This window comes from Culex pipiens, chromosome 3, assembly GCF_016801865.2.
Source record: "Culex pipiens pallens isolate TS chromosome 3, TS_CPP_V2, whole genome shotgun sequence".
Lineage (NCBI taxonomy): Eukaryota > Metazoa > Arthropoda > Insecta > Diptera > Culicidae > Culex > Culex pipiens.
Genome location: NC_068939.1, coordinates 124261048 through 124285576, shown reverse-complemented (window position 1 = coordinate 124285576; position 24529 = coordinate 124261048). Strand labels below are relative to the sequence as shown.

Genomic DNA, 24529 nt, shown 5'->3' with positions numbered 1-24529 from the left:
ATGAGTTAGAAATGACAAACAAACATTTTCGGAAGAAAACTAAATTTTGTTTCAGTAACAACTTCCAAGAAATCGAAGTTTTTGCACTTAAAAAATTATCTTAATTCCTGATAATATTTTTCTTTATAACTTGAAAGTTAGTTAATATATTTATCAAAATCGCCATCCGCGCGAAATCCGCGCCTAAGCAAATTTAGCCAGCAAATCCGCGCTATCCGCGCGAAACGCGCCATCCGCGCGAAACGCGCCATCCGCGCGATCCGCGCCGTCCGTAACAACCCTGCAATTCCGACTCGGGACCATTTCTCAACAAATTTAAAACGCGTGTCTCCTTCATATTCAATGATTTATTCAGCACAATTTCTGTACGTACGTTCACCAGCTACTTTCGCTACAAGCGCATTTCTTTACTCGTGCCGGTCTGCTCTCAAAGCTGTCCAAGAATGTTAAGTGTTTATTTGTGTGTATGAGTCTCATATTGGTCATTACTTTAGTTGTTTTCTTTTTACTTTAGTTATTCAAGTCCACACCACATTCGTTACCAATTAATTAATTAAATTCTGTAGTTGTTGCTGTTGCCGCTGTTTTTACACGTTAGCAAAAAATGTGGAAGACTCGAAACTCTGTGTAAATTTGCTCGACCGTCGTCACACACTCTCGATGATTTCTTTTAGTTTCAATTGGGGGGATTTGGGGGTGTTTCACTAGTTTAGAATTGTTTTCGGCTGCTTTTTTTGTTGGTTTTTGCGGGGGCACAATTGGGGGAAGGGGAAAGTTTTGTGTGTTTCTCTTGGTTTCAAATAATCGCTGCACTGGTTGCGTTTTGTTTTTGGTTTCTGTATCAGATTTATTACAATTTTGTTTTTTTTTTGCTTTAAATATAAATTTGTGTTTGTGAGTGTTTTGTTGTTGTTGTTTCTGTAGTTGATGTTCCGGGATGGTTGAGATGTTTCCACAATTGTGTGTGTGTAGCTGTTACAACGCGCTCGACGCAGTGGCGGCTGTTGGTTCCGTGTGTGTTTGTTATTTATAGAATAAATATGTGTTTGCAGTTGTTTTCACTTGCTAAATATGGTTGTGTGTGTGTGTGTTTGTGATTCTCCCATCGCGTTTCACTTGCACGATAATCGTCATAATTTTGGGTAAATCTCACGCGCGAGCTTAATCTTCCTCCTCAGATTCACTCTCTGGAATGACAAAATTAAGAAGAGAAGAGAGTTAGTTTGGAATGCATATTTGACAGATCGCAATCAGAGTTGAAGAAGAGAACAATAGCTTGTCATAATCATGCAAATCATCGAACGCCAAGGGGGAGAGCGCTGATGAGTGATTAAAACAATTTTATATTTTACTTTTGCATCTGTTTAAAGACAATTTCACGAGAGTGAATCGTTGAAACTGTGTTTGCCTAAGATGCACTGTAAAAAATAAACAATTGCCCTTGTGAAACGTGGTTTTGTGTGAATTGTCTCTTTGCGCACATAGAATTGAACTCAAATAAGGTAACAACTCTAACCAATAACAGCAAAGATCGTTCGTGTCGCCTTGAATAATTTGGAAAGCGTTGACTTGGTCTCAACAGGGATTCCTACTCAAATCAAGGCTTTTCCGACCACGACTTCACAAGTTCAACCAATTTTGACCGCAAATTTTCTTCTGTTTTCAACTGTGGTGACTGCTTTAACCACCGGCAACCTGGGAGTGTGGCACAGCCGGCGGTGAAACGCAACCGCCTGGGTCTGCTCTAGCATCCGATTACGACCAAACAGGGCCAGGTTTTTGAGAGCCACAAGTTCGGGGTTTACGCGATGCAGAAATCAATCGACTAAGAAAGCCGACAACAACTCACCTTCTTCGGCATTCTGCAGCCACTCGATGAACTGCTTCATCTGCTCCAGGAAGTGCATCTTGCCCTTGTTGGAGTGTCCCTCCTTGAACCACTTGAGGATCGAGTCCTCGGAAACCACTTCAGCTGTAACGAGAGTCGTCAAATTAGAACTTGATATCAATCACCAACCGCACTAAACTCACTTTTGTAGAACAGCAGCACGATCTTCTGGAACGCCTTCATGAAGTTCATGTTCTCGTAGCAAAACTCCTGCACCTTGAGCAGCAGCGCCATCTCCGACCGGTTCGTGCTGGTGAAGGCCTCGAACAGGGGCGTGTAGGTGCGCAGGTGCTTGAGCGCCTGCTCGGCCACCAGTTCCTCCTTTTTGTTCCACTCGCCCAGCGACATGACGGTGGCCCAGATCTGTTTCAGAAGGAAGATCGTCATTAGTCTCAATTTTTTCGAGAAGTGACTAAGTTTGTAAGCCTCCAAAAGACTTCAAGTTCTCGCTAAAGTTGAGAACCTTCCAAGTGGGGGGTGGCCACTCTTTCCGAAGAAATCGTGACCCCCTTGGGCTTGGACGTCTTCCGGAGGCTAACTTTGCTTTGGCAGCCATTTGAACCATTCTGAAGACAGGGATCTTCAAAAACGGATTTGTCTAGGTGCCTTCTTCCTTAGGCGACGACACTAGAGTTGAACTTACCAGGCCAATAACTTCGTGTTCGGGAATGTTTGATTTTGCCGACATGTCCTTGATGTCATTAATAATATCTTTTGTTGTCTTGTTATCGTTAATATCATCGATCAGCAGCTGTTGGGAAGAGAATTGAAAAACGATTAGAACAACTCATTCAATTTAATTACGTTCAGTCGCGAAAACAACAAAAAATGTCCTAATTCTTGATGCATTCGACGATACTTGGGAAACCGTCAAATTCAGTATGAATTAGTTTGCTCTGCCAGAATTTGCAAAAGGCCAATCGCCATCGAGGAGGCGTTCGGACTAACCAAAATTCTGGACCATCGACCCTACAAAGATTGCTCGTTATTTGTCACTTGAGTACAGTCATCCCACATATTCGGAACACCCACAAATTCGGAACACTTTTGTGATAATTTGTCAATAGCATGCCAAATGAATCTTTTCTGGCGACCCTTCTATTTTTAGGACCTTTATTTGGACATTCTCTTGCTATTTCACTAGCAAAAGGAGTTCTTTTTGAATAAAAAACTGCATTTCGAGACTGTTTTGTTCAGAGCTGCAAAACACTGCCTCCAAATTGCCTGTTCCATAATTGTGGGATGTTATTGTGCCTCCCACAATTGTGGAACACTTGAATTTAACAGATATTTTCACGAAAAAAGTTATCAGACCATTTATAAAACATAATTAGGCTTGAGTTTCATTGGTTCCAGTGTGTGAAGTCATTATTTTGTAGAAAATATGTACTCCTGGAGAGAAATAAAGTTTGTTTACATTTGTAAGAAAAAAGTGTTCCGAATTTGTGGATTTCAAGGGTCAAAGTTTTTCTTCAAAAACTTGATATAAAAGTTAAAATTTGCAGTTGTTCGATACAGCATTCGAAAGATCGCAAGAAAAGCTTTCAAATGAAGGTAAAAGCGAATCATTAAGTTCAATTATCGATTTTCTATGATTTTTTGAACATTGGCCGATCTGTAAACTGTTCCGAATATGAGGGATGACTGTATTCAGTTGTTGCGGAGAAATGTATCAAACTTTAGGCTGGTGAATGGGCCATTTTCGCCGTAGCACGGCGAAGGATCATCCACTGAAACAGTTTGACTTGAGGTTTACTCTGGCACAAGATTCCACGCCAATCGATTCTAGTACATGGGTAGGAGTCGATCGGTTCTACTAATGTGCGTACGGTGGACCTTGACTTTGCTTTTGGTGAATCTTAAAACTCTGGAGTAACGCTAAAAGAATACGGTTTACGCTGCCTCGTTTTACGCTTCTCTTTTTTGTCAAACCCACGAAATAACGCATTTTATGTGACATTAATTCGATTATTTAAATAGACGCAAAATTTGCTGAGCTTTTGAAACCCCATAATTTATTTGAAACACATTAAGAAATACAGGAAGATTTTGAAATTTGGTAACACTGTTTAAATTTTTGAGCACTTAAGTGAAATTTACTTAAGCTAATAATGTGCGGACGTCAAAAAATTTCTCCCGGAAACACAGTTTATTCGCTGAATAAACACAACCTTAAGCTTTCAAAGACCTATCCGATGAGACATAAACTTTGAAAATCTGGCAGCCCTGTCAAAAGCTATGAATACTTAAGTGAAATGAACCTAGCTTTCCAGGCAAGCCAGAATTTCATTTACCTTGATGAAAATGGCTTTTTTGCAATTCCGTCGTGAAACTAGTAACTTTTCCTGTCATTCTTGAACGACGAAATAGCCTACTTTTCTGTACCAAAAATAATAGAATCGAATAGCAACACTTTTCAAAATAACTGAAATGGTTGCTGAAAAGTTGAACTTTTCAGCACTTGTTTCGAAAAGTAACACTTTTCAACATTGTTTTGATTAAAACGATTTATTGACAAAATACATGAAAATTTAATTTAAAATTTCACTCAATGGGTGTTTTTCGGAATTGCAAAAAATGTTGTATGAAACCCGTTGCAAAAATTGATTTTTTCAGCACTCGTCGTATTTATCCAACTCGGTGAACCTCGTTGGATAAATGTACAACTCGTGCTGAAAAAATCCTCTTTTTGCAACTTGTTGCATAAACTACTATTATAAGCGCCTTTGCTTAAGTAGTGCTACATCGTTTGAGGCAGGGCTTGTGAACATTCATCACTTTTCGCTTTTCTTTTTCTAAAGGCCCTATCCGCATAGGCGCATAGGACCTTTTGATTTTTTTTTGCCTTCTTCTTTCGCGCGGTTGCTGCGGAGTGTCTGTCGAGCTCGACATTCGTTCGTTTCAACTTCGGGTGCGTTCACTGACGATCGCTTCGTAATGATGACCCATGACAGGGGCGCTCAGTCAGCATTCAACGATCGAGTCGATGATGAAAGCTGACTGTCTAGCTTTTTTGCAAATTTCCGGCAATCCCTGCCAATTCAAGGTTGCCAGATAATTCTGGGGATGCCAGTTTTTCAACGGTATGCCAGAATAAAGATTATCTGTGGCAGATTTTGACAGATTTCGATAGATTTAACATTTTATGTCAACAAACAACTTCAGATTTTGACAGATTTCGATAGATTTAACATTTTATGTCAACAAACAACTTTTTGATTCAAATACCGGAGTTTAATTAAAAATTGATTTTTTTTTTTTTTATTTAAATGAACATGTTAATTCAAGCTTTTTGAGGCCGAAAATCAATTCAACCATCAGAATTTTACAAGTTTTTGAATCAATTCTTATCCTCCCTACCCTAGAGATCCTAAATAGGGAGACTGGACGAAGTGAATTTGACGTACCCAAACAGACGCAAATTTGACGTATCCAAACGAGCATTTGCCTTTACGCCCAGCAAAACTTATCAGTGTTGCCAAGCTCAAAACATACGTTGCCAGATCGATTTAGCAAGCTTAGACCAGTCTCCCTATTTAGGGTCTCTACCCTACCCTTCTCCAGTCATAATTGTTAGATTCTCGTATCCGAGATTTTCGGCCAGATTTTTTTTTTTAATTTTGATCTGGACATTTTAAAATGGCAAAAATTTAATTTTAACCTAAAAATTTAAAAAAAAAATCGATGAGGTCAGAATGGTGATGAATACCATTTGGTTTGGACTATAAGTTTCTGGGAGTCCTGTTTGGGTGAAAGTACAGTTCAGACTCTATTATCCGGAAACCTTGAAAAAATTCACATAGATAATCGAATCACAAAAACAAATTCTTTGTCTTATTTTTGATTGTTGAGCATAAAGTAGCTATTATACTATGGCAAACAAACAAACAAACTCGCACTTTTTTGTGATTGACAGTTTGCCAAACTTGCAAACAAAGCCAAATGTATGCAGGCTGACGTTTCTACAGAGAAATTCAAGCAAACTGTCAAAAAGTTTGTTTATTTGTTATAGTCTAATACGTCCTTAAGTATGACCCCTAAACTAAGCCAAAATGATTTAGAAGTTCTAAATCCGAGATGGCGCCCAAAACGGCGGGGATGAAATATTGAAAAAAAAATGCATTTTTTAATTTAATCCGAACTCAGAACTCGAATTTGATGTTAAAAGTAAGAAAATAAAAAAAATCTTCGGATAATCAAGCTACAGCTAATCTTGACTGGACTGTGTGTCAGAAACGAAAAGTCCAATTCCAGAGTTTTTTTTGAAAAGGACCAATAAACTATTGTCTTTCATATGTTTATAGGACCTAATCAAAAAAAACTCAAGAATTTTCAATGGTCCTTAGAGGATTTTATATGTATTTATCTGTTTTTTTTTATACTGATTTTTTTCAAAATACTATTTCTATAACTTGCAAAAAAAAATTTTTGCTTGAATTAGATATTTTTTTCAAAAAAAAATATTTTTTTTTTGGTCCTAAAAAAATCGAAAATTTAGTGATAAAAAGATAATAAAAATTATGGGTATGATTTAGAGTGTAACTTTTTTTTTTCTGAATAGTCCAACTCTGTTCAAGATACCAAGTTGAAAATTCCATCCCAAAATTTGTACAGATTTTCGAATAATGTCATACGAAATCGTGTGGAGACTTGTATGGACAAACCTGGGTGCTGAAAAGACAGAATGCGTAACGTGATTTTCGAAAGCACCCCACTGCTCCCCACTAATACAGCTGCACTACAGCTGTAAACAAAAACAAAGTAGAAGGCTATGTTCAAGCTCAAGCGTGACATATTTTTTGCTGCTGACGTGAATTGTTTTGAAACATTTTGGATCTGTTGATATTAAAGTTTTCGCTGAAAAATTAAATGCTTCGCGCTTTTTTTCTTCGTAGACTAAACGATGGTAGGCCAAAAGAGACCTTTTTTTGTTTACCACGTGATGACAGAACAAAATAAATTATAGATCGATCACAATACTTGCCACTTCTTGGTAGCATTTTGCGAACAGTAAATTGGTTCCGCTTTGACAGTTCTAAATTGAAGCCGCTTTGCGAACCACTATTCTGCACCCAGGGACAAACTAATAATTCTACATGTCTTCTTTGGCCATTGGGAAGCCTCTTGGAAAGTTTCATCAAAATAAAATAAAATGTCATGAGATCAGCCGATACTTAAGAAGGTATTAGACTACGGCAAACAAACAAACTCGCCCATTTTGACAGTTTGTCTGCATTGTTTGTTCGCCTTTTTTGCACAAACGTCAGCTTGCATACATTTTGTCTTGTTTGCCGCAAACTGTCAAACGCGAAAAAAGTGCTGTTTGTTTGTTTGCCATAGTGTAATGGCTTCTTTAGCGTGAACTGATGAACACGCTATTAAAAATGTAAACTTCTTGCTGTTTTTCAATGCATAATTGTCCCACAGTCCCCATTCGCTCTGTATGTCCCTATTCAACCCAGTTTCAATTATCAGTTTTGTTTACAATCTTCGTGAAACACATGCGCAAATCGGATGTTTTTAAGGCGCAAACGGAGGTTTAGGCGTAAAACGAGATTCCAGTGTACTTGAGGTTTGTTTGCGAGAAGAAGCGCGACTGTCGGAGCCTCAGAAAAGAGCCAACTCCACGGTGGTCGGAGAGGGCATCAAGCAAGAGACTCCATTTTGCTGTTGCACATTTGTCTACACCAGAAAATTTGGAAATTTTGTTACATTAGCTGGCTCTAGCTAAGTATGTGCAAATCGCTTTGCGATTGTTTTCAAAGCACTTCACTCGCAACATCAAGATAAACTTGTTTTCGTCGAAATGTGTTGTGATTCACCTCGCAAAGTCATTGTCTGCAACTCTGAACAACCTTCCTCCGATGACTAATAACGGTGGCAATCTTTGTAGGTACTTGAACGACGTTCTGTTTTTTCTCTGTTGATGTCGAGTGTATTTTCGAATGGCTGAATCGCTCGTGGATGGAGCGGTCCAACCATAAACAAAAGTCGAAAAAACAGCCGGGTTTTACTCTTGCACACAGTCGACACCTGCCGGCGGAACGTGGTGTCAACGCTCGGCAGGTTCTAATTTGGTGCGTCTCTACGATACTCAATGCTACTAAAGTCCCCTCACCTGCGTCAGTTCGCGCTTCGCCTCCTGGCTCGCCTGAGCCTTGTGAAGCTTGAAGATGTCCGCGAGGTCCTTCTCGACGAAGACCGCCTTCAGGTGCTCCTCGCTGCGCTTGTTGATCGGCAGAAAGTCCAGCAGGCGCTGATCGAGGCCGCCCTTGCGCAGGATCGTCACCAGCTGGGCGGTGCCCTTCTCCTGCTTGAACGTGACAAACACCTCGACGAGGAACTCGAGCGCGAGCCCGTCCTTGGTCAGGTGCTCGTTGTTCAGCACGAGCAGCACATGGGGCGGAATGGACGCGTTCGCTGGAAGAATGCGGATGGTTAGACTGGCGAAACTTGCGGAAGTTTATTGTTGTTCTGTCCTAGTCCTCATTGACATCGAATCCCATGTCCCCGATTTAGGGGAGGGGCAACCGATGTAAGCAAAAGACTAGTTTTGATCTGGGCACCGTGCGCGCAGCGCAAAAACCTTCAATTTGTGGCGAATCTTCAAATATCCGGGGATCCTGGTGCCCTACCATCTCGAGACTCAGGGTCGAAACTTACCGATCCACAGCGCCGTCATACGCGCCAGCTTGAGCCTTTCCAGTGGAGTGAAACCCTTGATGAAGATCAGCACCTTCTTCATTTCCTCCTCAAACATTTTCTCGAGGTACTTGTATCGGCGCATAAGCCGCGTAAAGATCTGCGAAGGTGGAAAAGGAAGTTTAGTTGAAATGCTCTCTGATTGAAACAAGAAACGACTGTTGGAGTCCCAGAAAAGAGTCAACTCCACAAGGGTTGGAGCGGGCATCAAGCAAGAGACTCCGGTTTAATGTTGCACATTTGTCCACACCAGAAAATTTGGGGTTTTGTTACATTAGCTGGCTCTAGCTTAGTATGTGCAAATTTAGTTAACTAGAAGTCGAACCTACCTGCTCATGGTTCCGCATCGATTCCATGTCTTCCGGTGCTGCGAATATACAGCAATCGGTACGTGGTTTCTCGCCATCTTGTGAGATAGATCCTCCGGGTACTGTTGAGAGAAAAAAATCAAGTTACAATCCGACCTCTCAAAAATAGCTGTTCCTAGAAGAACTCACCAAGCAGTCCACCAGCGATTAGGATGTCGAATAATACTTCTCCGTAGCGACGATAGTCGAGTTTGTTTCCGCCAATGTCAAGAAACTTGGAAATTCCCTCTAAATCTTCAGCGGTTTCGAGACCTGCAATGACCGCGTCACGGAAGCCCGTGGGGTCATTCTTCTCTCTTTCATCTGTGAACATAAGAAGAAGAAGAAAACAAAGGTTAATCATTTAGCTAGGAGAATCTACTCTTGAACGAATTCTGCCCCGAAACCAGACGACACCAAGCCAACAACCATAAATCTCTTTCTCCAGTGAGGAGCACTCAGTAATAAAGTCGTCTCGCACGCAGTGTCCTCCTTCGCCCACGCATTTCTACGTGGCTGTGTCAGTTGCAGTGACGCAACCAGGTCAAGGAGAGAAAGAGAGATGGGACAATGTCTGCAGCAGGAGGATGACGTAAAACATTACAATAGAAGACTTGAAATGCTACCTATTAAAGATACAGTCATCCCACATATTCGGAACACCCACAAATTCGGAACACTTTTGTGGTAATTTGTCAATAGAATGCAAAATGCAACTTTTCTGCCGACCCTGCTATTTTAGGGCCTTTATTTGAACATTCTCTTGCTATTTCACTAGTAAAAGTAATACTTTTTAAACAAAAACTGCATTTCAAGACTATTTTATCCAGAGCACCAAAACACTGCCTCCAAATTGCCTGTTCCATGATTGTGGGATGTTATTGTGTCTCCCACAATTGTGGAACACCTGAATTTAACTAATATTTTCATAAAAAAGTTATCAGACCATTCATAAAACATTACTAAGCATGAGTTTTATTGGTTTCAGAGTGCGAACTCATTATTTTGTAATAAATATGTACTCCTGGAGAGAAAAAAAGTTTGTTTACATCGTAAGAAAAAAGTGTTCCAAATTTGTGGATTTCAAGGGTCAATGTTTTTCTTTGAAAACTTGATATAAAACGTAAAAATATATAGCCGGTCTATACATCAATCGAAAGATCGCAAGAAAAGCTTTCACATGAAGGTAAAAGCAAATCATTATGCTCATTTATCGATTTTATATGATTTGTTGAACATTGGCCGATCTGTAAACTGTTCCATTTATGTAATATTAAAACAAAGTTTTACAAATTCTTCATTTTATCATGAAAACGCTTGTTATGCATTGGTTTTGAAAAATCATGAAGTTTGACATGCATATTTTTTTATTGGACCAGAGAGGACAATTCTTCCCCTTGGGAACCTGGAACCGGCCACGAATTTTTCAGAAACTCAAATAATAGGCATTTCTTATCTTAAGAATGGTTTTAAACAGATTTTTTTTATTAAATGATAAAATCAACCATAGAAAAAAAAATTAAATCAATTTAAAACGTTACTTAATCCACTCTTGGTTGGTTGGTGCCTTCCTCAAATTTAAAGGGTGCTATCCATAATAGACACAAAAGGGCGGTGTTTTATCAAGTGTTTTATCAATTTGACTCATTATTCATACCACTAGATTGGGTAGTCAGATCTTCATATTGCAGGGCACTTATGTACTTACAACTTATGATAGGGTAGTCAGATCTAACACTTAAATGCTTATAACTTTTGATAGGGTTGTCAGATCTTCGATCCTTTGGACGCGTTGGAAAGGTCTTTTGATTATCTATCCAACGATAGGTCGCTTGAAAGATCCGGACAACGTTTTAATCAAAATATCTGAGATCCGGCTTCCAAAAAGTGCATAAATAACACGTAAGTGCTAATAACTTTTTATAGGGTTATCAGATCTTTAGTGTTTTGGACTCGTCGGAAAGATCTTTCAAATACCTTTCTAAAAATGTATAGCATTACGGCCTTTCTTACAAAAAACCACCCTTTTTACAATCTTGCGAACTTTAGTCAAAATCGTTTTTTTAGCATAACTTTTTAAGTACTTTACTAAACATAATGGTATGAAAATATGACCTATGGGACCTGTAGACGGATCTAAAAACACAGATCCGGACAAAATCGGTCAAGCCAGTTTCGGGAAAAGTGAGTGAGAAAAAAAAATCTACGTCCATCCACACATACAGACATTTGCTAAGAAATTGATTCTGAGTCGATAGATATACGTGAAGGTAGGTCTACGAGGCCTTTTAAAGAAGTTCATTTTTCGAATGATTTTATAGCCTATCCTCAGTGAGGTGAGGAAGGCAAAAATCAAACTTTTGTCAATTTTCGTAAAAACAGAAGCTTCACAACCAATTTACAAAAAAAAAAATACTTCAAAAATGGAAGCCTTCCTCACTGAGGAAACGCTATAAAATCACTCAAAAATTGAACTTCCCAAATACACCTCTTAGATATACCTTTACGTGTACATTAGGATGGCTCGAGATGGTTGATTTTTTAGAACATGTTTTTTTTCGGTTGCTGCATTGCATTTCAATTTTGTATGGGAATTAGTATGGAAAAACCTTTTACATTTTGATTTTTATCATTTTTATTTTCCACTAAATTTTTCAAACCAACACAATAGCGTTAAAATTGAGAAAAATCTCTAAAACTTTCCCGAAGAAAGTATTGTGCTATCTTGCTCCTGTCAAAAGATACAGCGTGCTCAAAACTGGTCTAAAACGTGATTTCCGAGCAAAAAACACGTTTTAGACCAGTTTTTAAGACGCTGTATCTTTTGACAGGAGCAAGATAGCACAATCTTTTCTAAAAGCCAGGCCAACCGAGTAAAGTTAACTGCAAAGATGATTCGATTAAAAGGATGAGTTTAAGCACGAATGTTCAAACACCAACACATTTCTGGATCTACAGGGGAGGAAGAAACGTGGGGATCACATTCATAAGTTTAATTTGAAAATTGTACTAAATATTCCTAATTATTCAAGAGCTAGAAAACAATGTTCAAACAAGTAGGGAAATCACCATCTAATTTGCTGATTTTCACTATTTGAATTTGGCAGAAATGGGCCACCTTAGAAAACAATCCATTTCTCCTAATACAACGTTGAAGGGTGATAAGAAATGACTTGAGGGACCTTTCCAACATAGTTTCCATGAAGTTTGACCACTTTTATAAAAAAATGACATAACAAAACAAAGATTTTTGAAAATGGTGTAAATATATCGAAAAAAGACACTATTTTTACAAATAAGCCTCAAAACAATTAAAAAATCAACTAATGTTGCATTAAACGTGATTTTTGAAGCTACCAGGAGTGAAATAATCCATTTAATCAAAATTTCATAACTTTTGATTGTTTTTATAAGGCAGGATAAAGGTGGTCCATACTGCCCCCAAGTGGATTTTAATTTAACACTTCCATCACCAAGCCTCTAAATGATTTTAAGGTTCCGTTGTTGTTTGATTACCTTGGTAGTAACATCTAGTAACATTATAAGCATTGAAAAAAGTTTTTAAAACAATCCAACTGTTCAGAAAGCTTATTTGAAAACCTCGAAATAAACAACTTTTGCGTGATTTTGTCAATAATTTACATTTTCGCTCATAATTCGAAAAATACAATGAATTCTCGATTAAATTTTCAAAAGGCCCTATCTGCATAGGAAACCCATGAGGGATAGGTTGTTTTGAAAATTTAATCTAGAATTCAAACATCGTTTTCGGTGCGGTGATGTTTTTTGACGTCTTTTGTAAGAAATTCCCGATTTTTGGCGGATTTAGGCGAATTACCGACTTTTTTTTCCAATTTCCTGTCTTGAGTGGCTACCCTGTTATTATCATCTTCCAGACAAATGTACACGCATTTTTTTTGTGGCCTGTACGAGGTTTGATTCACCAAAAAAAATTGTTGAATATAATTAACAAAATTTTGCGTTGAATCAAACCTTAATTGTTCTCCATACCACAAAAGTTTTTTGCTGTTATGAAAAAGTTGCTTCGATGTTTAGCGTTGAAGCAACAAAAATCTTGTTTTTCAAATCAACAAAACGTTTTGTTGATTTAAATATGCTTTATTTTTCTGCGTGTTTTTGAACAATTCGATTCGAAATTTCTAAAGTTCCTCCTTTTTTATTTAAAAAAAAGGTCCTATCAGCTATTGTATTTGTTATGTTTAGGTTTTAACACAAGCAACACAGTTTCGCTATCGTAACAATTCATTCAATTCAAAATGCAGAGAATTTACAAGCAAAATGAGCGCTTCCCTAGCACCGACGGGAAGATCAAATACCCAGTATGCACAAAATTGGCCACCGAAAAAGCGCTTCCCTATCACGGATGTGAACTTCAAGTACCTCAAGTGCCTGAAAATTGTTGAAATTCTAGGACGTCTCGATAAACTTAAAAAACATGAACTACGTTATTCAACGCCATTCCGGTTTTGTCACGCACAGGCATTCTGTCAGAATTTGATGGTGAGTCGATATGACACGTGAAGTTGGATCTAGGAGAAATATTGAGGAAGTTCATAATTCGCGTGATTTTATAGTGAGGAGGGCAAAAAGTTAATGCAGATAGGTCTCATCCTCGTCGCCACTAATAAATTTGCACGTGGTTCTTTTCGATGTGTTTTTATTTTTTATTAGGGTTCCAATTAGAGTTTGTACAATGGATTACGTGGGTTTATATACGCTTGAACCGGAAACACAATAGACAACAGATAACATTATACTTATCAATAGCAAGCAAATTATTGGTAATCAAGAGTAACGTCTGACGTTATAATAGAGTTGTACACGGATAACTTTGGTTATTTGCGGTATTTTTCAAATGAATGGTTTTGGAAGTTTGTACTACGCTTTTTTCGTCAGTCGATGAGCTTGCTCTCGAATCGAGTTTCGAAATCTCCCAACTAACCAGACTACCGTCTACTATCTAGCTGATAAGACACATTTGACATTTGGTACTCGTACTCCCTTATCCAACCCACTCAAGCTTCACCATATGGCACCGGTCGCACGTGGACGACACAAGTTTTATTTTTGCGCTGACGTTCGCAAGATTCACCCACCACACCCACGTGTTACGTAACGCAGACGGTTTCCATGGGGTGGAAAGGAAAATTTAGTTCGTTCCACGTGTTTCCACAAGAAATTGGAGAGAAGATGTAACCAAGTTGGTGGTAGGGTGGGAAAAGTTTGCAATCACATTCCACTTGTTTGCAGACGTCGTCGACGACGACGACAACCAAGAGAGAAGCTCGATATTTGCGTTGGTTTTGAAAAGTTGAAACAAGAGATGCTGTGACGATAGTGGCCACGTGCATGAAATTGAGTTGAACCTAATCTTGACGAGAAGTTAATTGACGTCTTTATCAGACTTCACGGAAATTTCGCAAACAATAGCCAATCCATACAAAGAGAGTCACAAAACGCGCGTCGATATAGTTGTGTAACTGTCCGTCTCTTATTCAACCCTGATCGCCATTGAATGAGAAAGTCGCAATCCAAGCGGGTGTAAGCGGCGGTGTTCTGATCTTAGCACTGTGAAAACGTAGCCGATCCCAGGGGTTACGGGATGCTCCGGTAGACTGGAAGTGCTGAACGGTGCGACGACCTTTTGCGATCTTTGTGTGAATTGGTTACGAGAGTTCGATGTAATGTAGCGAGGCTGCGTGTTACGCTCGAGCATCGAGATTGGCTCGTATAACATAGCTAAGCATAGGCTTGATACACAGGTTTGCTCTGACAGTTTCCCAACCGAGTTACCGGGGATAACCACGCAAGGAACTTAAGGTAGATGTTCAATACGTGGACCACGACTGTCGTTTGCCACAAGTAGTTGTTCCAATCCGGGAAGTTGTACTGATGCTGTTCCTCTCTTATTCAACCCTGATCGCCATTTGGTGAGAAAGTCGCAATCCAAGCGGGTGTAAGCGATGGTTTGTTCTTAGCACGGTGAAAACGTAGCGACCCCTGGGGTTTGTACGGGATCCTACGGTAGACTGAACGTGCTGTATAGTAAGTTCTCTCCGGATTGGACACGAAGCTTGTGGGTTGAGTTTGATCGTCTCGTAGCTTGTTTTTTGGAGTTTGTTCTTTCGCAAGTCTTGCAGACTGTTGAACGACCCTCCCGGTGCGGGTTCGGACGGGTCGTTCAACGCGAAAGGTTTCAATCTCAGCAAGGTGAAAACGTACCCTTCTAGGGATCGCGGAAGGGTACGGTAGAATTTGCTGATCTACGAGTTACGAGACGATCAAACGGAGGTTTCCTTGAGGTTTGTGCAGATGTTCAGCGGCGTCGGGCGTCGCCAGCTCGTCAGAGGTTCAACGAAACCAGGCGGGAAAGGGCCCTCCACTCGCCAAAGCTTACTGTCCCATAAGTTTCAGTAATGCTACAGACTGATGAACCGTAACACACTAGTCGTTATGGATTTCGCGCGCAAACTGGGTCGTAAACAAGGTCAAAACAGCGCGATAACGAGGGCAGGTGAGGGATGAAACGACCCTCCCTCCCCTTTGAATATTGATTGAATTTGCAATAAAGCCGTCGCGATGCAGCTGGTGTCAAGTGTAGAGAAAAATGGCTTCGACCTGCACCAACAGCGCGCGCCAGACGCCGTGTTCAGCAATACAAGGATAGATAGAAGAGTCGTGCCAAATACAGCGAAGGCAGAAAGAGGTCAGCTGGTGCATTTATAATAAATGCTACAGTCGCGCAAAAGTACATCCGGAAGTGGGGGATTTTGCTGCGCTGGTTGTTTTTGTGCAACGACAACCTGATTCTGGGCGACCTCCAACCGATTTCCAGTGCAAAGCGGATTAATTTGCTCACTTCTAGTACGGACTTCACTGGAAGAACGTCAAACGCCGCTGCTTGTTAAATAGATTTGTTGGTTGGTGTCTTGGTTTCAGTACGAAATTTACGAATCTTCGCCATTCCGGTTATGTCTGTGACAAAACTACTTTGACTTTCTGCTTGCCTAATCAACTTACCCCTTTTCCTGGTCTTGATGCGTTGACCTGATAGTACTGGTCTTTCGGCTTTCTGACTCATACAACAAATTACTGTGGCAGCAGCAGCAGCAGCAGGACGGATTCCGATTGATGAAAGGAGAGAAAAAGAACAAATCAAATCATTTCAATAAATAAAAGCACGTCGTCGTCTTCAAAGGAAAGGTTAAACGTTCACGTGAAGGCCACGCTGCCACCTTGGACGGGGTGGGAGCGTCGTGAAAGAAGATAAGGAGTGAGAGTGAGGGGAAATGACATATACTCAAACAACTAAAGGAAAAAGAAAAGGAGAGGGCGAAAGTCTGTCCCGTTTGAACACTCGTGTTTCAGCTTCATTGACCTACTTTTGGGGATGTGTGATGGTGCACGCCGCGCTAGCGAAGTCACCTTCGAGAGTTGAATAATTCAGCGGGTTTGTGGCCCCTCTCGACTCGAGAGTCTTATTTTGGTGAGAATAATTCCAGGTTGGACACATCAATCTTTCGTTTTAATTGCTATTGACGTAATGTAGCGAGGCTGCGTGTTAAACTCGAGCATCGAGGTTGGCTCGTATAACATAGCTAAGCACAGGCTTGTATCGGGTTTGCTCTGACAGTTTCCCAACCGAGTTACCGGGGATAACCACGCAAGGAACTGGGGGGTTGATGTTCAATACGTGGACCACGACTGTCATAATTTGATTGAGATGTTTATCAACCTGGAATTATTCTTACCCTTTGAAGGTGACATCAGAAATTTGTAGCGGGTGTAGGGACACTTCGCATAGACGCCCTTGCTCCCATCACATCACAAAAACAGGGTGACCAACCGAATTCAATTTATAGCCATCCCACATATTGGTAACACCCACAAACTCGAAAAAACCATCAAAATCAGCAAAAGACTGCCTCCAATTTGCATATTCCAAAAGGCTGGTAGAAATTTTATTTAAAGTTTTTGTCATCCCCTCTCCTTCCCTTCTTCGCGTATTTTTTTTTTTTTCAAAAAAGTTAAAAATTTTGATGGAAATTTAAGTGCAACTGAAATAAATTTAAATTGCATTCCTCTGCGTTTAGAATCATTTTTAAAATGTTTTGGTAACTTTAAAAAATCTTAGAATTTTAGAGAATTTGTTGTCAATTCTTACATTTTTTGAAAACTAATGAATTATGTGGGAGATTGTATAACAAGTGTAGGGGCACTTCGCATAGACGCCCTTGCTCCCATAACATCACTGAACTTTCTACAGCCCAAATTTTTTTTTCGATTTTTTTATCCGTGTTCAGGAGGTCATTTTGAGCAACTTTTGTTCTACGAAAAACTTTACTTCTCTTGTTTTAGTTTTTTCTTTTTTCATTTTTAGTATTTTAATTTGCATTTATCTTGTTTACTTTATGTTTGTTTCTGGTAGTATATGACCTATTCTAACACCTCCTATCATAACATTTTGCTTATCAATTTTTTCATGTTTTCACAGCCACTTTTTAAATTTTTTGCTTGTTTTTCACATTTTCTATTATAAATTGGCACTATTATCATTTAAATTGTAAAACAAAAATGCGGAGAGCTTCTTTTTACTTAAAATATAGTAAATGTTAGTAAAAAACACAGCCAGTTTGTTTGCCGTAGTGTAATAGCTCTTTTAGCCGCAGGATTGCCACCGAATTCGATTTAAAAATTTCCGGTTTTCTCCCGACATCAGAAGGATTTTTCCAGAAAGTTTTCAAATCAAATTACAATGTTTTTTTAAACAGACCTAAATTTCAAAAGACTATTTAAATGCACACATTTAATACAGGTGTTTTGTTAACTTGGGATAATCGAGTCCAGACTTTAACTTGCTTCAAAATTATTCTTACTCAGATTATATTAAACAAACCTTTTTAATGAAATTCCAAAAGTAAAGGTGGTTATTAGACTATGACAAAAAAAACACGACAGTTTGCCAAACTCGCAAAAAAGCCAAATGTATGCAGTTTCTGCAAACAAATGCAGGCAAACTACAAAACTGTCAAAAAGTGCGAGTTTGTTTGTCATAGTCTAAAACCTCCTTAAATAAATAGAGAGATCCTCAACTCATTCATAGGCGTTATATTATATACCTAAGTTCTGAATTTCTTTCACTTACTTCTGGGTGAATAAAAGTTCATTTTATTTGATTTTTTTACCAGATTTTGAGTTTATACAATAGAAAAGACAGCTTTTGAAACTCAAATGATGAATTTAATAACATATTTAGTTTAACTTTTGAAACAAAGCAATGTTTTAAAAACAGTCCAGACTCAATTATCGGAATTCGGAAAGAGAATTCAATCGAATCTTGGGGTAATCGATTCATGAAAATTTTATTATCATTTTTCTTTGTCTTATTATGGGTTGTTGAGCTGGAAAATTACCCAAAATGCACTAAACGGGATTTAAAAATTTTAAATCCAAGATTGTGGTGATGAAAAACCAAGAAAATGCACTCAAATTTGACTAAATTGGGGTAGCAAAAGTCAATTAAATGTGACAAAATAAGACCTTTATCGGAGATTTTATTAGCCGAAGTTTTTTTCAGAAGCCTTCGGACATCCGAGTCTGCACTGTATTGACACCTCAAGGACGTAATAGACTATCACAAACAAACAAAAAAATTAGACTCACAAACTTGTTTGCGGCAAACTCGCAAACAAGGCAAAATGTATGCAGGCTGACGTTTGTACAAACAAATCCAGGCAAACAAATAAAGCAGGCAAACTGTCAAAAAGTGCGAGTTTGTTTGTTTGCCGTAGTGTAATAGCTCCTTCAGTGATTTTTTTTTTTGCATGAGCCTCCTCGAGCCAAATTTCTCACTGGCATAATTCAGGACAAACATGTGCTTCTCTAACACAGACGTGAAATTCAAGTACATAAAAATGCATAGCAACATTTGCCCATGAAATTTCACTTCTTTAACACAGACGTGAACTTCAAATAGCTAGTGACAAAATCTGTCACAAAATCAATTACGCTTCCCAAACACAGACGTAAACTTTAAGTACCTAGTGAGATAAAATCTTTCACAAAATTAATTGCATTTCCCAAACACAGACGTAAACTTCAAGTACCTAGAACGCATGAACATGTTAATCAAAACTAGTCTTTACCAATCCTGTCACACCATTTCTAGTACCTCTCAATTTGAACATGAACTACGTTATTCAACGCTATTCCGGTTATGTTAACGACATTGACCTTTTAGATTAACTATTGAGCAAAGACTTGATCTAACTGCAAAAAATGAATATAAAAGTTCGCTCTTGATGTTCCGAAAATAGGCATATTTCCCTTACCCCCCAAAAAAGGCAGATCAACCCGCTGACGTGGTTTCACGTGGCCACGAAAGACGGCGACGACAAAGTCGAAAAAAGAGCACGCAGAGAATGCTGTACAAAGAAAATCGTCGTCGTCGTTGCTCCACCATCAACCGCATGATTGTGGGAATCGTAGAGGTGGGGGCAATATAAAATGGTGACTAATCGTCGTCTCAGTGACTCGACGAATCTTTTTATTTTTTTCTGCACCATTTGCGAATTTGTACGGAGGGACAATGAAGCTGAACTTGGTGTTGAGACTAGACTTAAGGGAAACTAATCGGTAAATGCTTGTGGGAAAATAAGGAGAAATAAATAAAACAAACGAAAGCTTACTTATTTACGGGTTTTCCTCAAAATACACGGGGTCCGAATTCGAGTGTGTAACTTAAAATTTGTGTCTTTTTGGCTGGCCGGATTCCGGAAAGTAAAAATGAGAAAGAAAACGCAAAAAATAAACTAAAATGAATCACACGTGAATGAATGCTTTGCGATTTAGAACTAGCCGGCAAGATGGTGGAGGAATAAAAACTTGTTAATTTGCGTGAGACAACAAAAAAAAAAAAAATCGCGAGCGGATCAACAACGTGGAAAGTTCGGCGCGCGAGAGATTTCGAACGAAATGGAACGGAATTTACTCTTCTTTTCCTTGCGCGGATTAGGGAACTGTACCGGTATGTCACGCACACACGCACGAGCGCTGTCACACGTGCAAACGCTTGTTTTCGTGAAGAACTTGCTTTGAATTTGAAGAAATTACAACGAAATAGCTTAGCAAGCTTGTACAGACAAAATTATTGTTGAAATCAGCGAACAAAATTGTTAAAACTAGCAAACTATTCAAACCTAAACACTAACTACTTTTTAATCAACTTCAAACGAGCGTGTACACCGTGTTTGACAGTTGAACCGGTTCACACGCACACATGTAAATCAAAGATGGCGACCGCCGAATGTCCCGTTGATCGCGAAAAAAAATTGAAAGACAAATCCGACCGAAAACAAGAAGAAACCCGTTGTCTTCTTACTTTATTCCGCTTCTTTTCCCCCAAATTTTCCACGTCGTCTTCGCGAAGGCAAGAGAAAATCGGGCGTAATTTCCGCGTAACGGCAATTCAAAGGAGGAAATTTTCCACCTTTCGCGACGAACTCGTGAAGGACGCAATGATGGCCAGCTTTGTCTCTCCCTTTTCGACGGGGACAACTTCCGGAATTTCGCGCACCAAACGGGAATAAAAAAAAAAGTCCGAACAAAAAGAAAGCGAAGGAAAATGGCTTCCCCCTGGGGCACAAAGGAATTTCCCCACAGACACACGACTCGACTTACAGATTTTTTGTTTTGTGGATTAACTCGCGGAGAGCAAAAAACTACGACTGATTTAAACACCGAACGACGACGTCGGCGCGCACGGTTCCGTGGGGGAAAAAAGGTTGTTCAAAAGAGTTTGAAGAAAGGTAGCGGCGGCAGTAGCAGCAGAGAGAGATCACACACGAAACACAACCGTTTTGCTCGCACCACACGCGTTGATTGACGGGCGATTCGCGAACGACGACGGCAAGAAGTGATGTGAACCGGTTCGCAAAGCGGAAGTGCACAGGGCTGGGGTGAAGTGTCAAAGTCGCTAGCCCGGTGTGCACGCTTGAGGGGACAAAGCCAAATTGTTGAGTTATTTTTACTCAAATTTCGTGAAAATCTAACTACACCTCAATCAACTCAATAGGAATTCTGAAACGGAATTCAATTTGAATCGTTTACGAATTCCGTTTGAAACGCAACTATACGTACAGCGAAAATTTTGTGTTCTGATATAATAGCATCTCCAGTGCTGGGGGCATCGAAGAAAATCAGCAAATTTGCTCTCAGTTTTTCGGGATTTCATTTTGAGACCCGGCATTCTTCCGGTTTGCCACCGCTTCAAATGGAATTATACACGGGAAAATCAAATCATGCACAGGAAAAATAAACAATGAAAAAGGAGGCAAAAAATTAAACAAAATATTAAAAAAAATTAAAATTCCGAGGGGAACCCGGATTTTGGCTAACATTTCAACATTTTTTTTTAAATCGGGTTGAATCTGACACAGCGTGTGAAATCAATAAAATCCGAGCAAATCCGATTTCATTCTGAGTAAATCTGACTTTAGCGAGCGGAATCTAGACGAAATCGATCATCAACCTGTCAAATGGATTGTCAAAAATAACAGTTGTGAAATCTGCTTGGATTGTTTGCTAGCAACTTCTGGAACTTAATGGCGTGTTTGCGAATTTAAGCGGGGGAACAGGATCTCGAAAATGGCCTCGTACGTTGCGCAGGGTGATTACAGAGACGAGGGAGCTGTAAATCCTGGGCCGTGTCCTGGGCCCTGGCTCTAGATTTGTGGGTGTAAAGGGAGCGTTCTTTTATTACGTAACGCAGTTAGGGGGGGGAGGGGGTGTCGGTGTCTGTTACGAAATGTTACGAAAATTGGGGGAGGGTGGGTGTGCTGAAAAATTCTGTTACGTAACGCAAAATTTTCATATAAGCACTCATAAAAATTTGCAAAAAGACCTTGCGTTACGCGTTACAGGGGGGGTAGGGGGGATGGCTCATCTGTTACGATTTGTTACAAAGGGGGGGGAGGGGGGTCAAAAATCCCAAATTTTGCGTTACGTAATAAAAGAACGCTCCCAAAGGTGGGAAGATAGGAAACCGGCAACTTAGACATCGGAAAGGGGGAAACTGGCACGAAAATCCACCGAAAGGAGGAAAGCCTGGTGCATCTTCGAATCAACTGAAACTCCCGGACCTCGTCCCGGACGCAATTTACCGATGGTCCACAGAAACACAGATCTCCTGTTTTTCACATCAGTTTGCTAACACCACCGACTAGGAAGCTTCCATGACCGTCAGGCCGTTAAACGGCTCAGCGTTATGGCGCGGCTGTTCCTCACGAAGTGAAGGGTCTTTTTCAAAATCTTCGACATTGTTTGAGCTGTCAAATGTTTCATTCCCTCTCGGATGATGACGGCTACAAACCCCGCGGGAGGACATTTACGGAACCATACAAATTGCGGCAATATGGGTATCAAAATTCATGGTTTTTGATACTGGTAATGAAAATGGCCATTTTGACGGATCTGGTACGTTTCGCCGAATGTCGTTTCGCCGACAGTCATTTCGCCGAATGTCGTTTCGCCGAATGGTACGTTTCGCCGAAAGTCATTTCGCCGAATGGACGTTTCGCCGAATTGAATAAAAATTAACTTTTTTGTATAATTTATGCTATTTGTTCGCTGCAGTGCCATCATGTAATTCAGTCATGCAAACTTGAGAAGGAGTGGCAAGATAATAATATAATAATTTAAAAAAGTAAAGAACGTATCATGTTTCAAAGAATACATAAACTCACAGAAATAATACAAAAAAATTGCTTAAAAAATTAAGAATGCAAAAACTAACAGAAAATTTTCTAAATGTTATTCTAAAAATCAAAATAACTGCTCATGTTTGAAAGAATGCAAAACCTCCCAAAAATTATAGAAATAATATGCTTTAAAAACTAATAATGCATAAACTCACCAAAATATTTGAAAAGCATGCCAAAAATATAGAATGCAAAAACTGACAGCAATTTTGCAAAACGTTGTGCTGAAAACCAAAAGAACTGCTCATGTTTGAAAGAATGCAAAACCTCCCAAAAATTTTACAAATAATTTGCTTAAAAAAAACAAAGAATGCAAAAACTTACAGAAATTTTTCAAAATGTTATGCTAAAAATCAAAAGAACTGCTCATGTTTGAAAGAATGCAAAACCTCCCAAAAATTATAGAAATAATATGCTTAAAAAACTAATAATGTATAAACTCACCGAAATATTTGAAAAGTATGCCAAAAATATAGAATGCAAAAACTAACAGTAATTTTGCAAAATGTTGTGCTGAAAACCAAAAGAACTGCTCATGTTTGAAAGAATGCGAAAACTCCCAAAAATTATACAAATAATTTGCTTGAAAAACAAAGAATGCAAAAACAAACAGAAATATTCAAAATTATAAGCAGAAAATAAAAGAACTGTTCATGTTTGAAAGAATGCAAAAACTCTCATAAATAATTTAAAACATATGCTCAGTAAACAAAGAATGCAAAAACTACCGGCATTTTTTCAAAATGTTATGCTGAAAGTCAAAGGAACTGCTCATATTGGAAAGAATATAAAAACTTACAAAAATTATACAAATAATATGCTTAAAAAACAAAGAATGCAAAAACTAACAGAAATTTATCAAAATTATAAGCAGAAAATTAAAAGAACTGCTCATGGTTAACACAACGCAAAAACTCACAGAAATAATTCAAATGATATATTAAAACAAGAATGCAAAAAACTAACAGAAATTAATGCAAAAACTCACAGAAATTATATGCTGAAATTAAATAACTGCTTAAGTTTGAAAGAATGCAAAAACTCGCAGATTTTTTTTTTCAACTAGATTATTTTTAAGCGATTGTTTATGCATAAAAATAACATACTAAGAAACAAAAAAATATTTTTTTAAAAAAAAGATTGTAAAATCACCTTTTAGGGACATTATACTTTTTTAATACAATTTGTGTCCATTTTATATATTTATTATACGATTATTTGTCAATTCGGCGAAACGTCCCATGCGGCGAAACGACATTCGGCGAAATGACCTTCGGCGAAATGACCATCGGCGAAATGTCCCGCACCCATTTTGACAGGATCGGCCACACCCGGAGTGGCCATTGCCCCGGGGAAGGTTCTACCGGGAGGAAATTTATCGAACCATACGACTTGGGGCAATATGGGTATCAAAATTCATGGTTTTGACAAAGAACTTTGTCCTAAGGGCACTGTCTACTACAGATTGTCAAGGTCCCTCGACAATCTGTACTGTCTACGGGTGTCAATCCAAAATTTCGCGAAGCGAGAGCTGGGTGCTGAAAAGACAGAATTCGTAACGTGATTTTCGAATGCTCCCAACTGCTCCTCACTACTACAAGTGCACTACTACTGTAAACATAAACAAAGTAGAAGGCTTTGTTCAAGCTCAAGCGTGACATATTTTTTGCTGCTGAAGTGACTTGTTCTGAAACATTTTGAATCTGTTGATGTTAAAGTTTTCGCTGAAAAATTAAGTGCTTCGCGCATTTTTTGTTCGTAGACTAAACGATGGGCAGCCAAAATATGCTTTTTTTTATTTTCCACGTGACGAT

At 39.0% G+C, this 24529-nt stretch overlaps 1 protein-coding gene across 2 annotated transcripts; it reads right to left on the bottom strand.

The window, feature by feature from the left end:
• Positions 1–327: 327 nt before the first annotated feature.
• On the bottom strand, positions 328–20858 carry LOC120412942 (protein krasavietz). 2 transcript variants are annotated; one of them, XM_039573579.2, is made up of 11 exons: positions 20638–20857; positions 19647–19719; positions 15979–16050; positions 9088–9261; positions 8920–9020; positions 8552–8690; positions 8007–8308; positions 2532–2639; positions 2032–2251; positions 1850–1972; positions 328–1187 (listed from the first exon to the last, which is right to left on the bottom strand). In XM_039573579.2, the coding sequence occupies exons 3-11, from the start codon at positions 16037–16039 to the stop codon at positions 1162–1164; spliced, it is 1254 nt and encodes a 417-aa protein (XP_039429513.1). In that variant the 5' UTR covers positions 16040–16050; positions 19647–19719; positions 20638–20857; the 3' UTR covers positions 328–1161. The 2 variants fall into 2 exon arrangements, with proteins under 2 accessions (XP_039429513.1, XP_039429514.1); XM_039573580.2 differs by lacking the exon at positions 19647–19719 and having other exon boundaries at positions 20638–20858.
• Positions 20859–24529: the final 3671 nt, after the last annotated feature.

Excerpts from the sequence above, each read along its gene's own strand:
- LOC120412942 (XM_039573580.2), bottom strand. The coding sequence starts at position 16,039 with ATGAGTCAGAAAGCCGAAAGACCAGTACTATCAGGTCAACGCATCAAG. Across the intron at positions 8,309-8,551 it reads TATGACGGCGCTGTGGATCG|CGAACGCGTCCATTCCGCCC; the intron begins GTAAGTTTCGAC and ends GCATTCTTCCAG. Across the intron at positions 2,252-2,531 it reads AACACGAAGTTATTGGCCTG|ATCTGGGCCACCGTCATGTC; the intron begins GTAAGTTCAACT and ends CTTCTGAAACAG.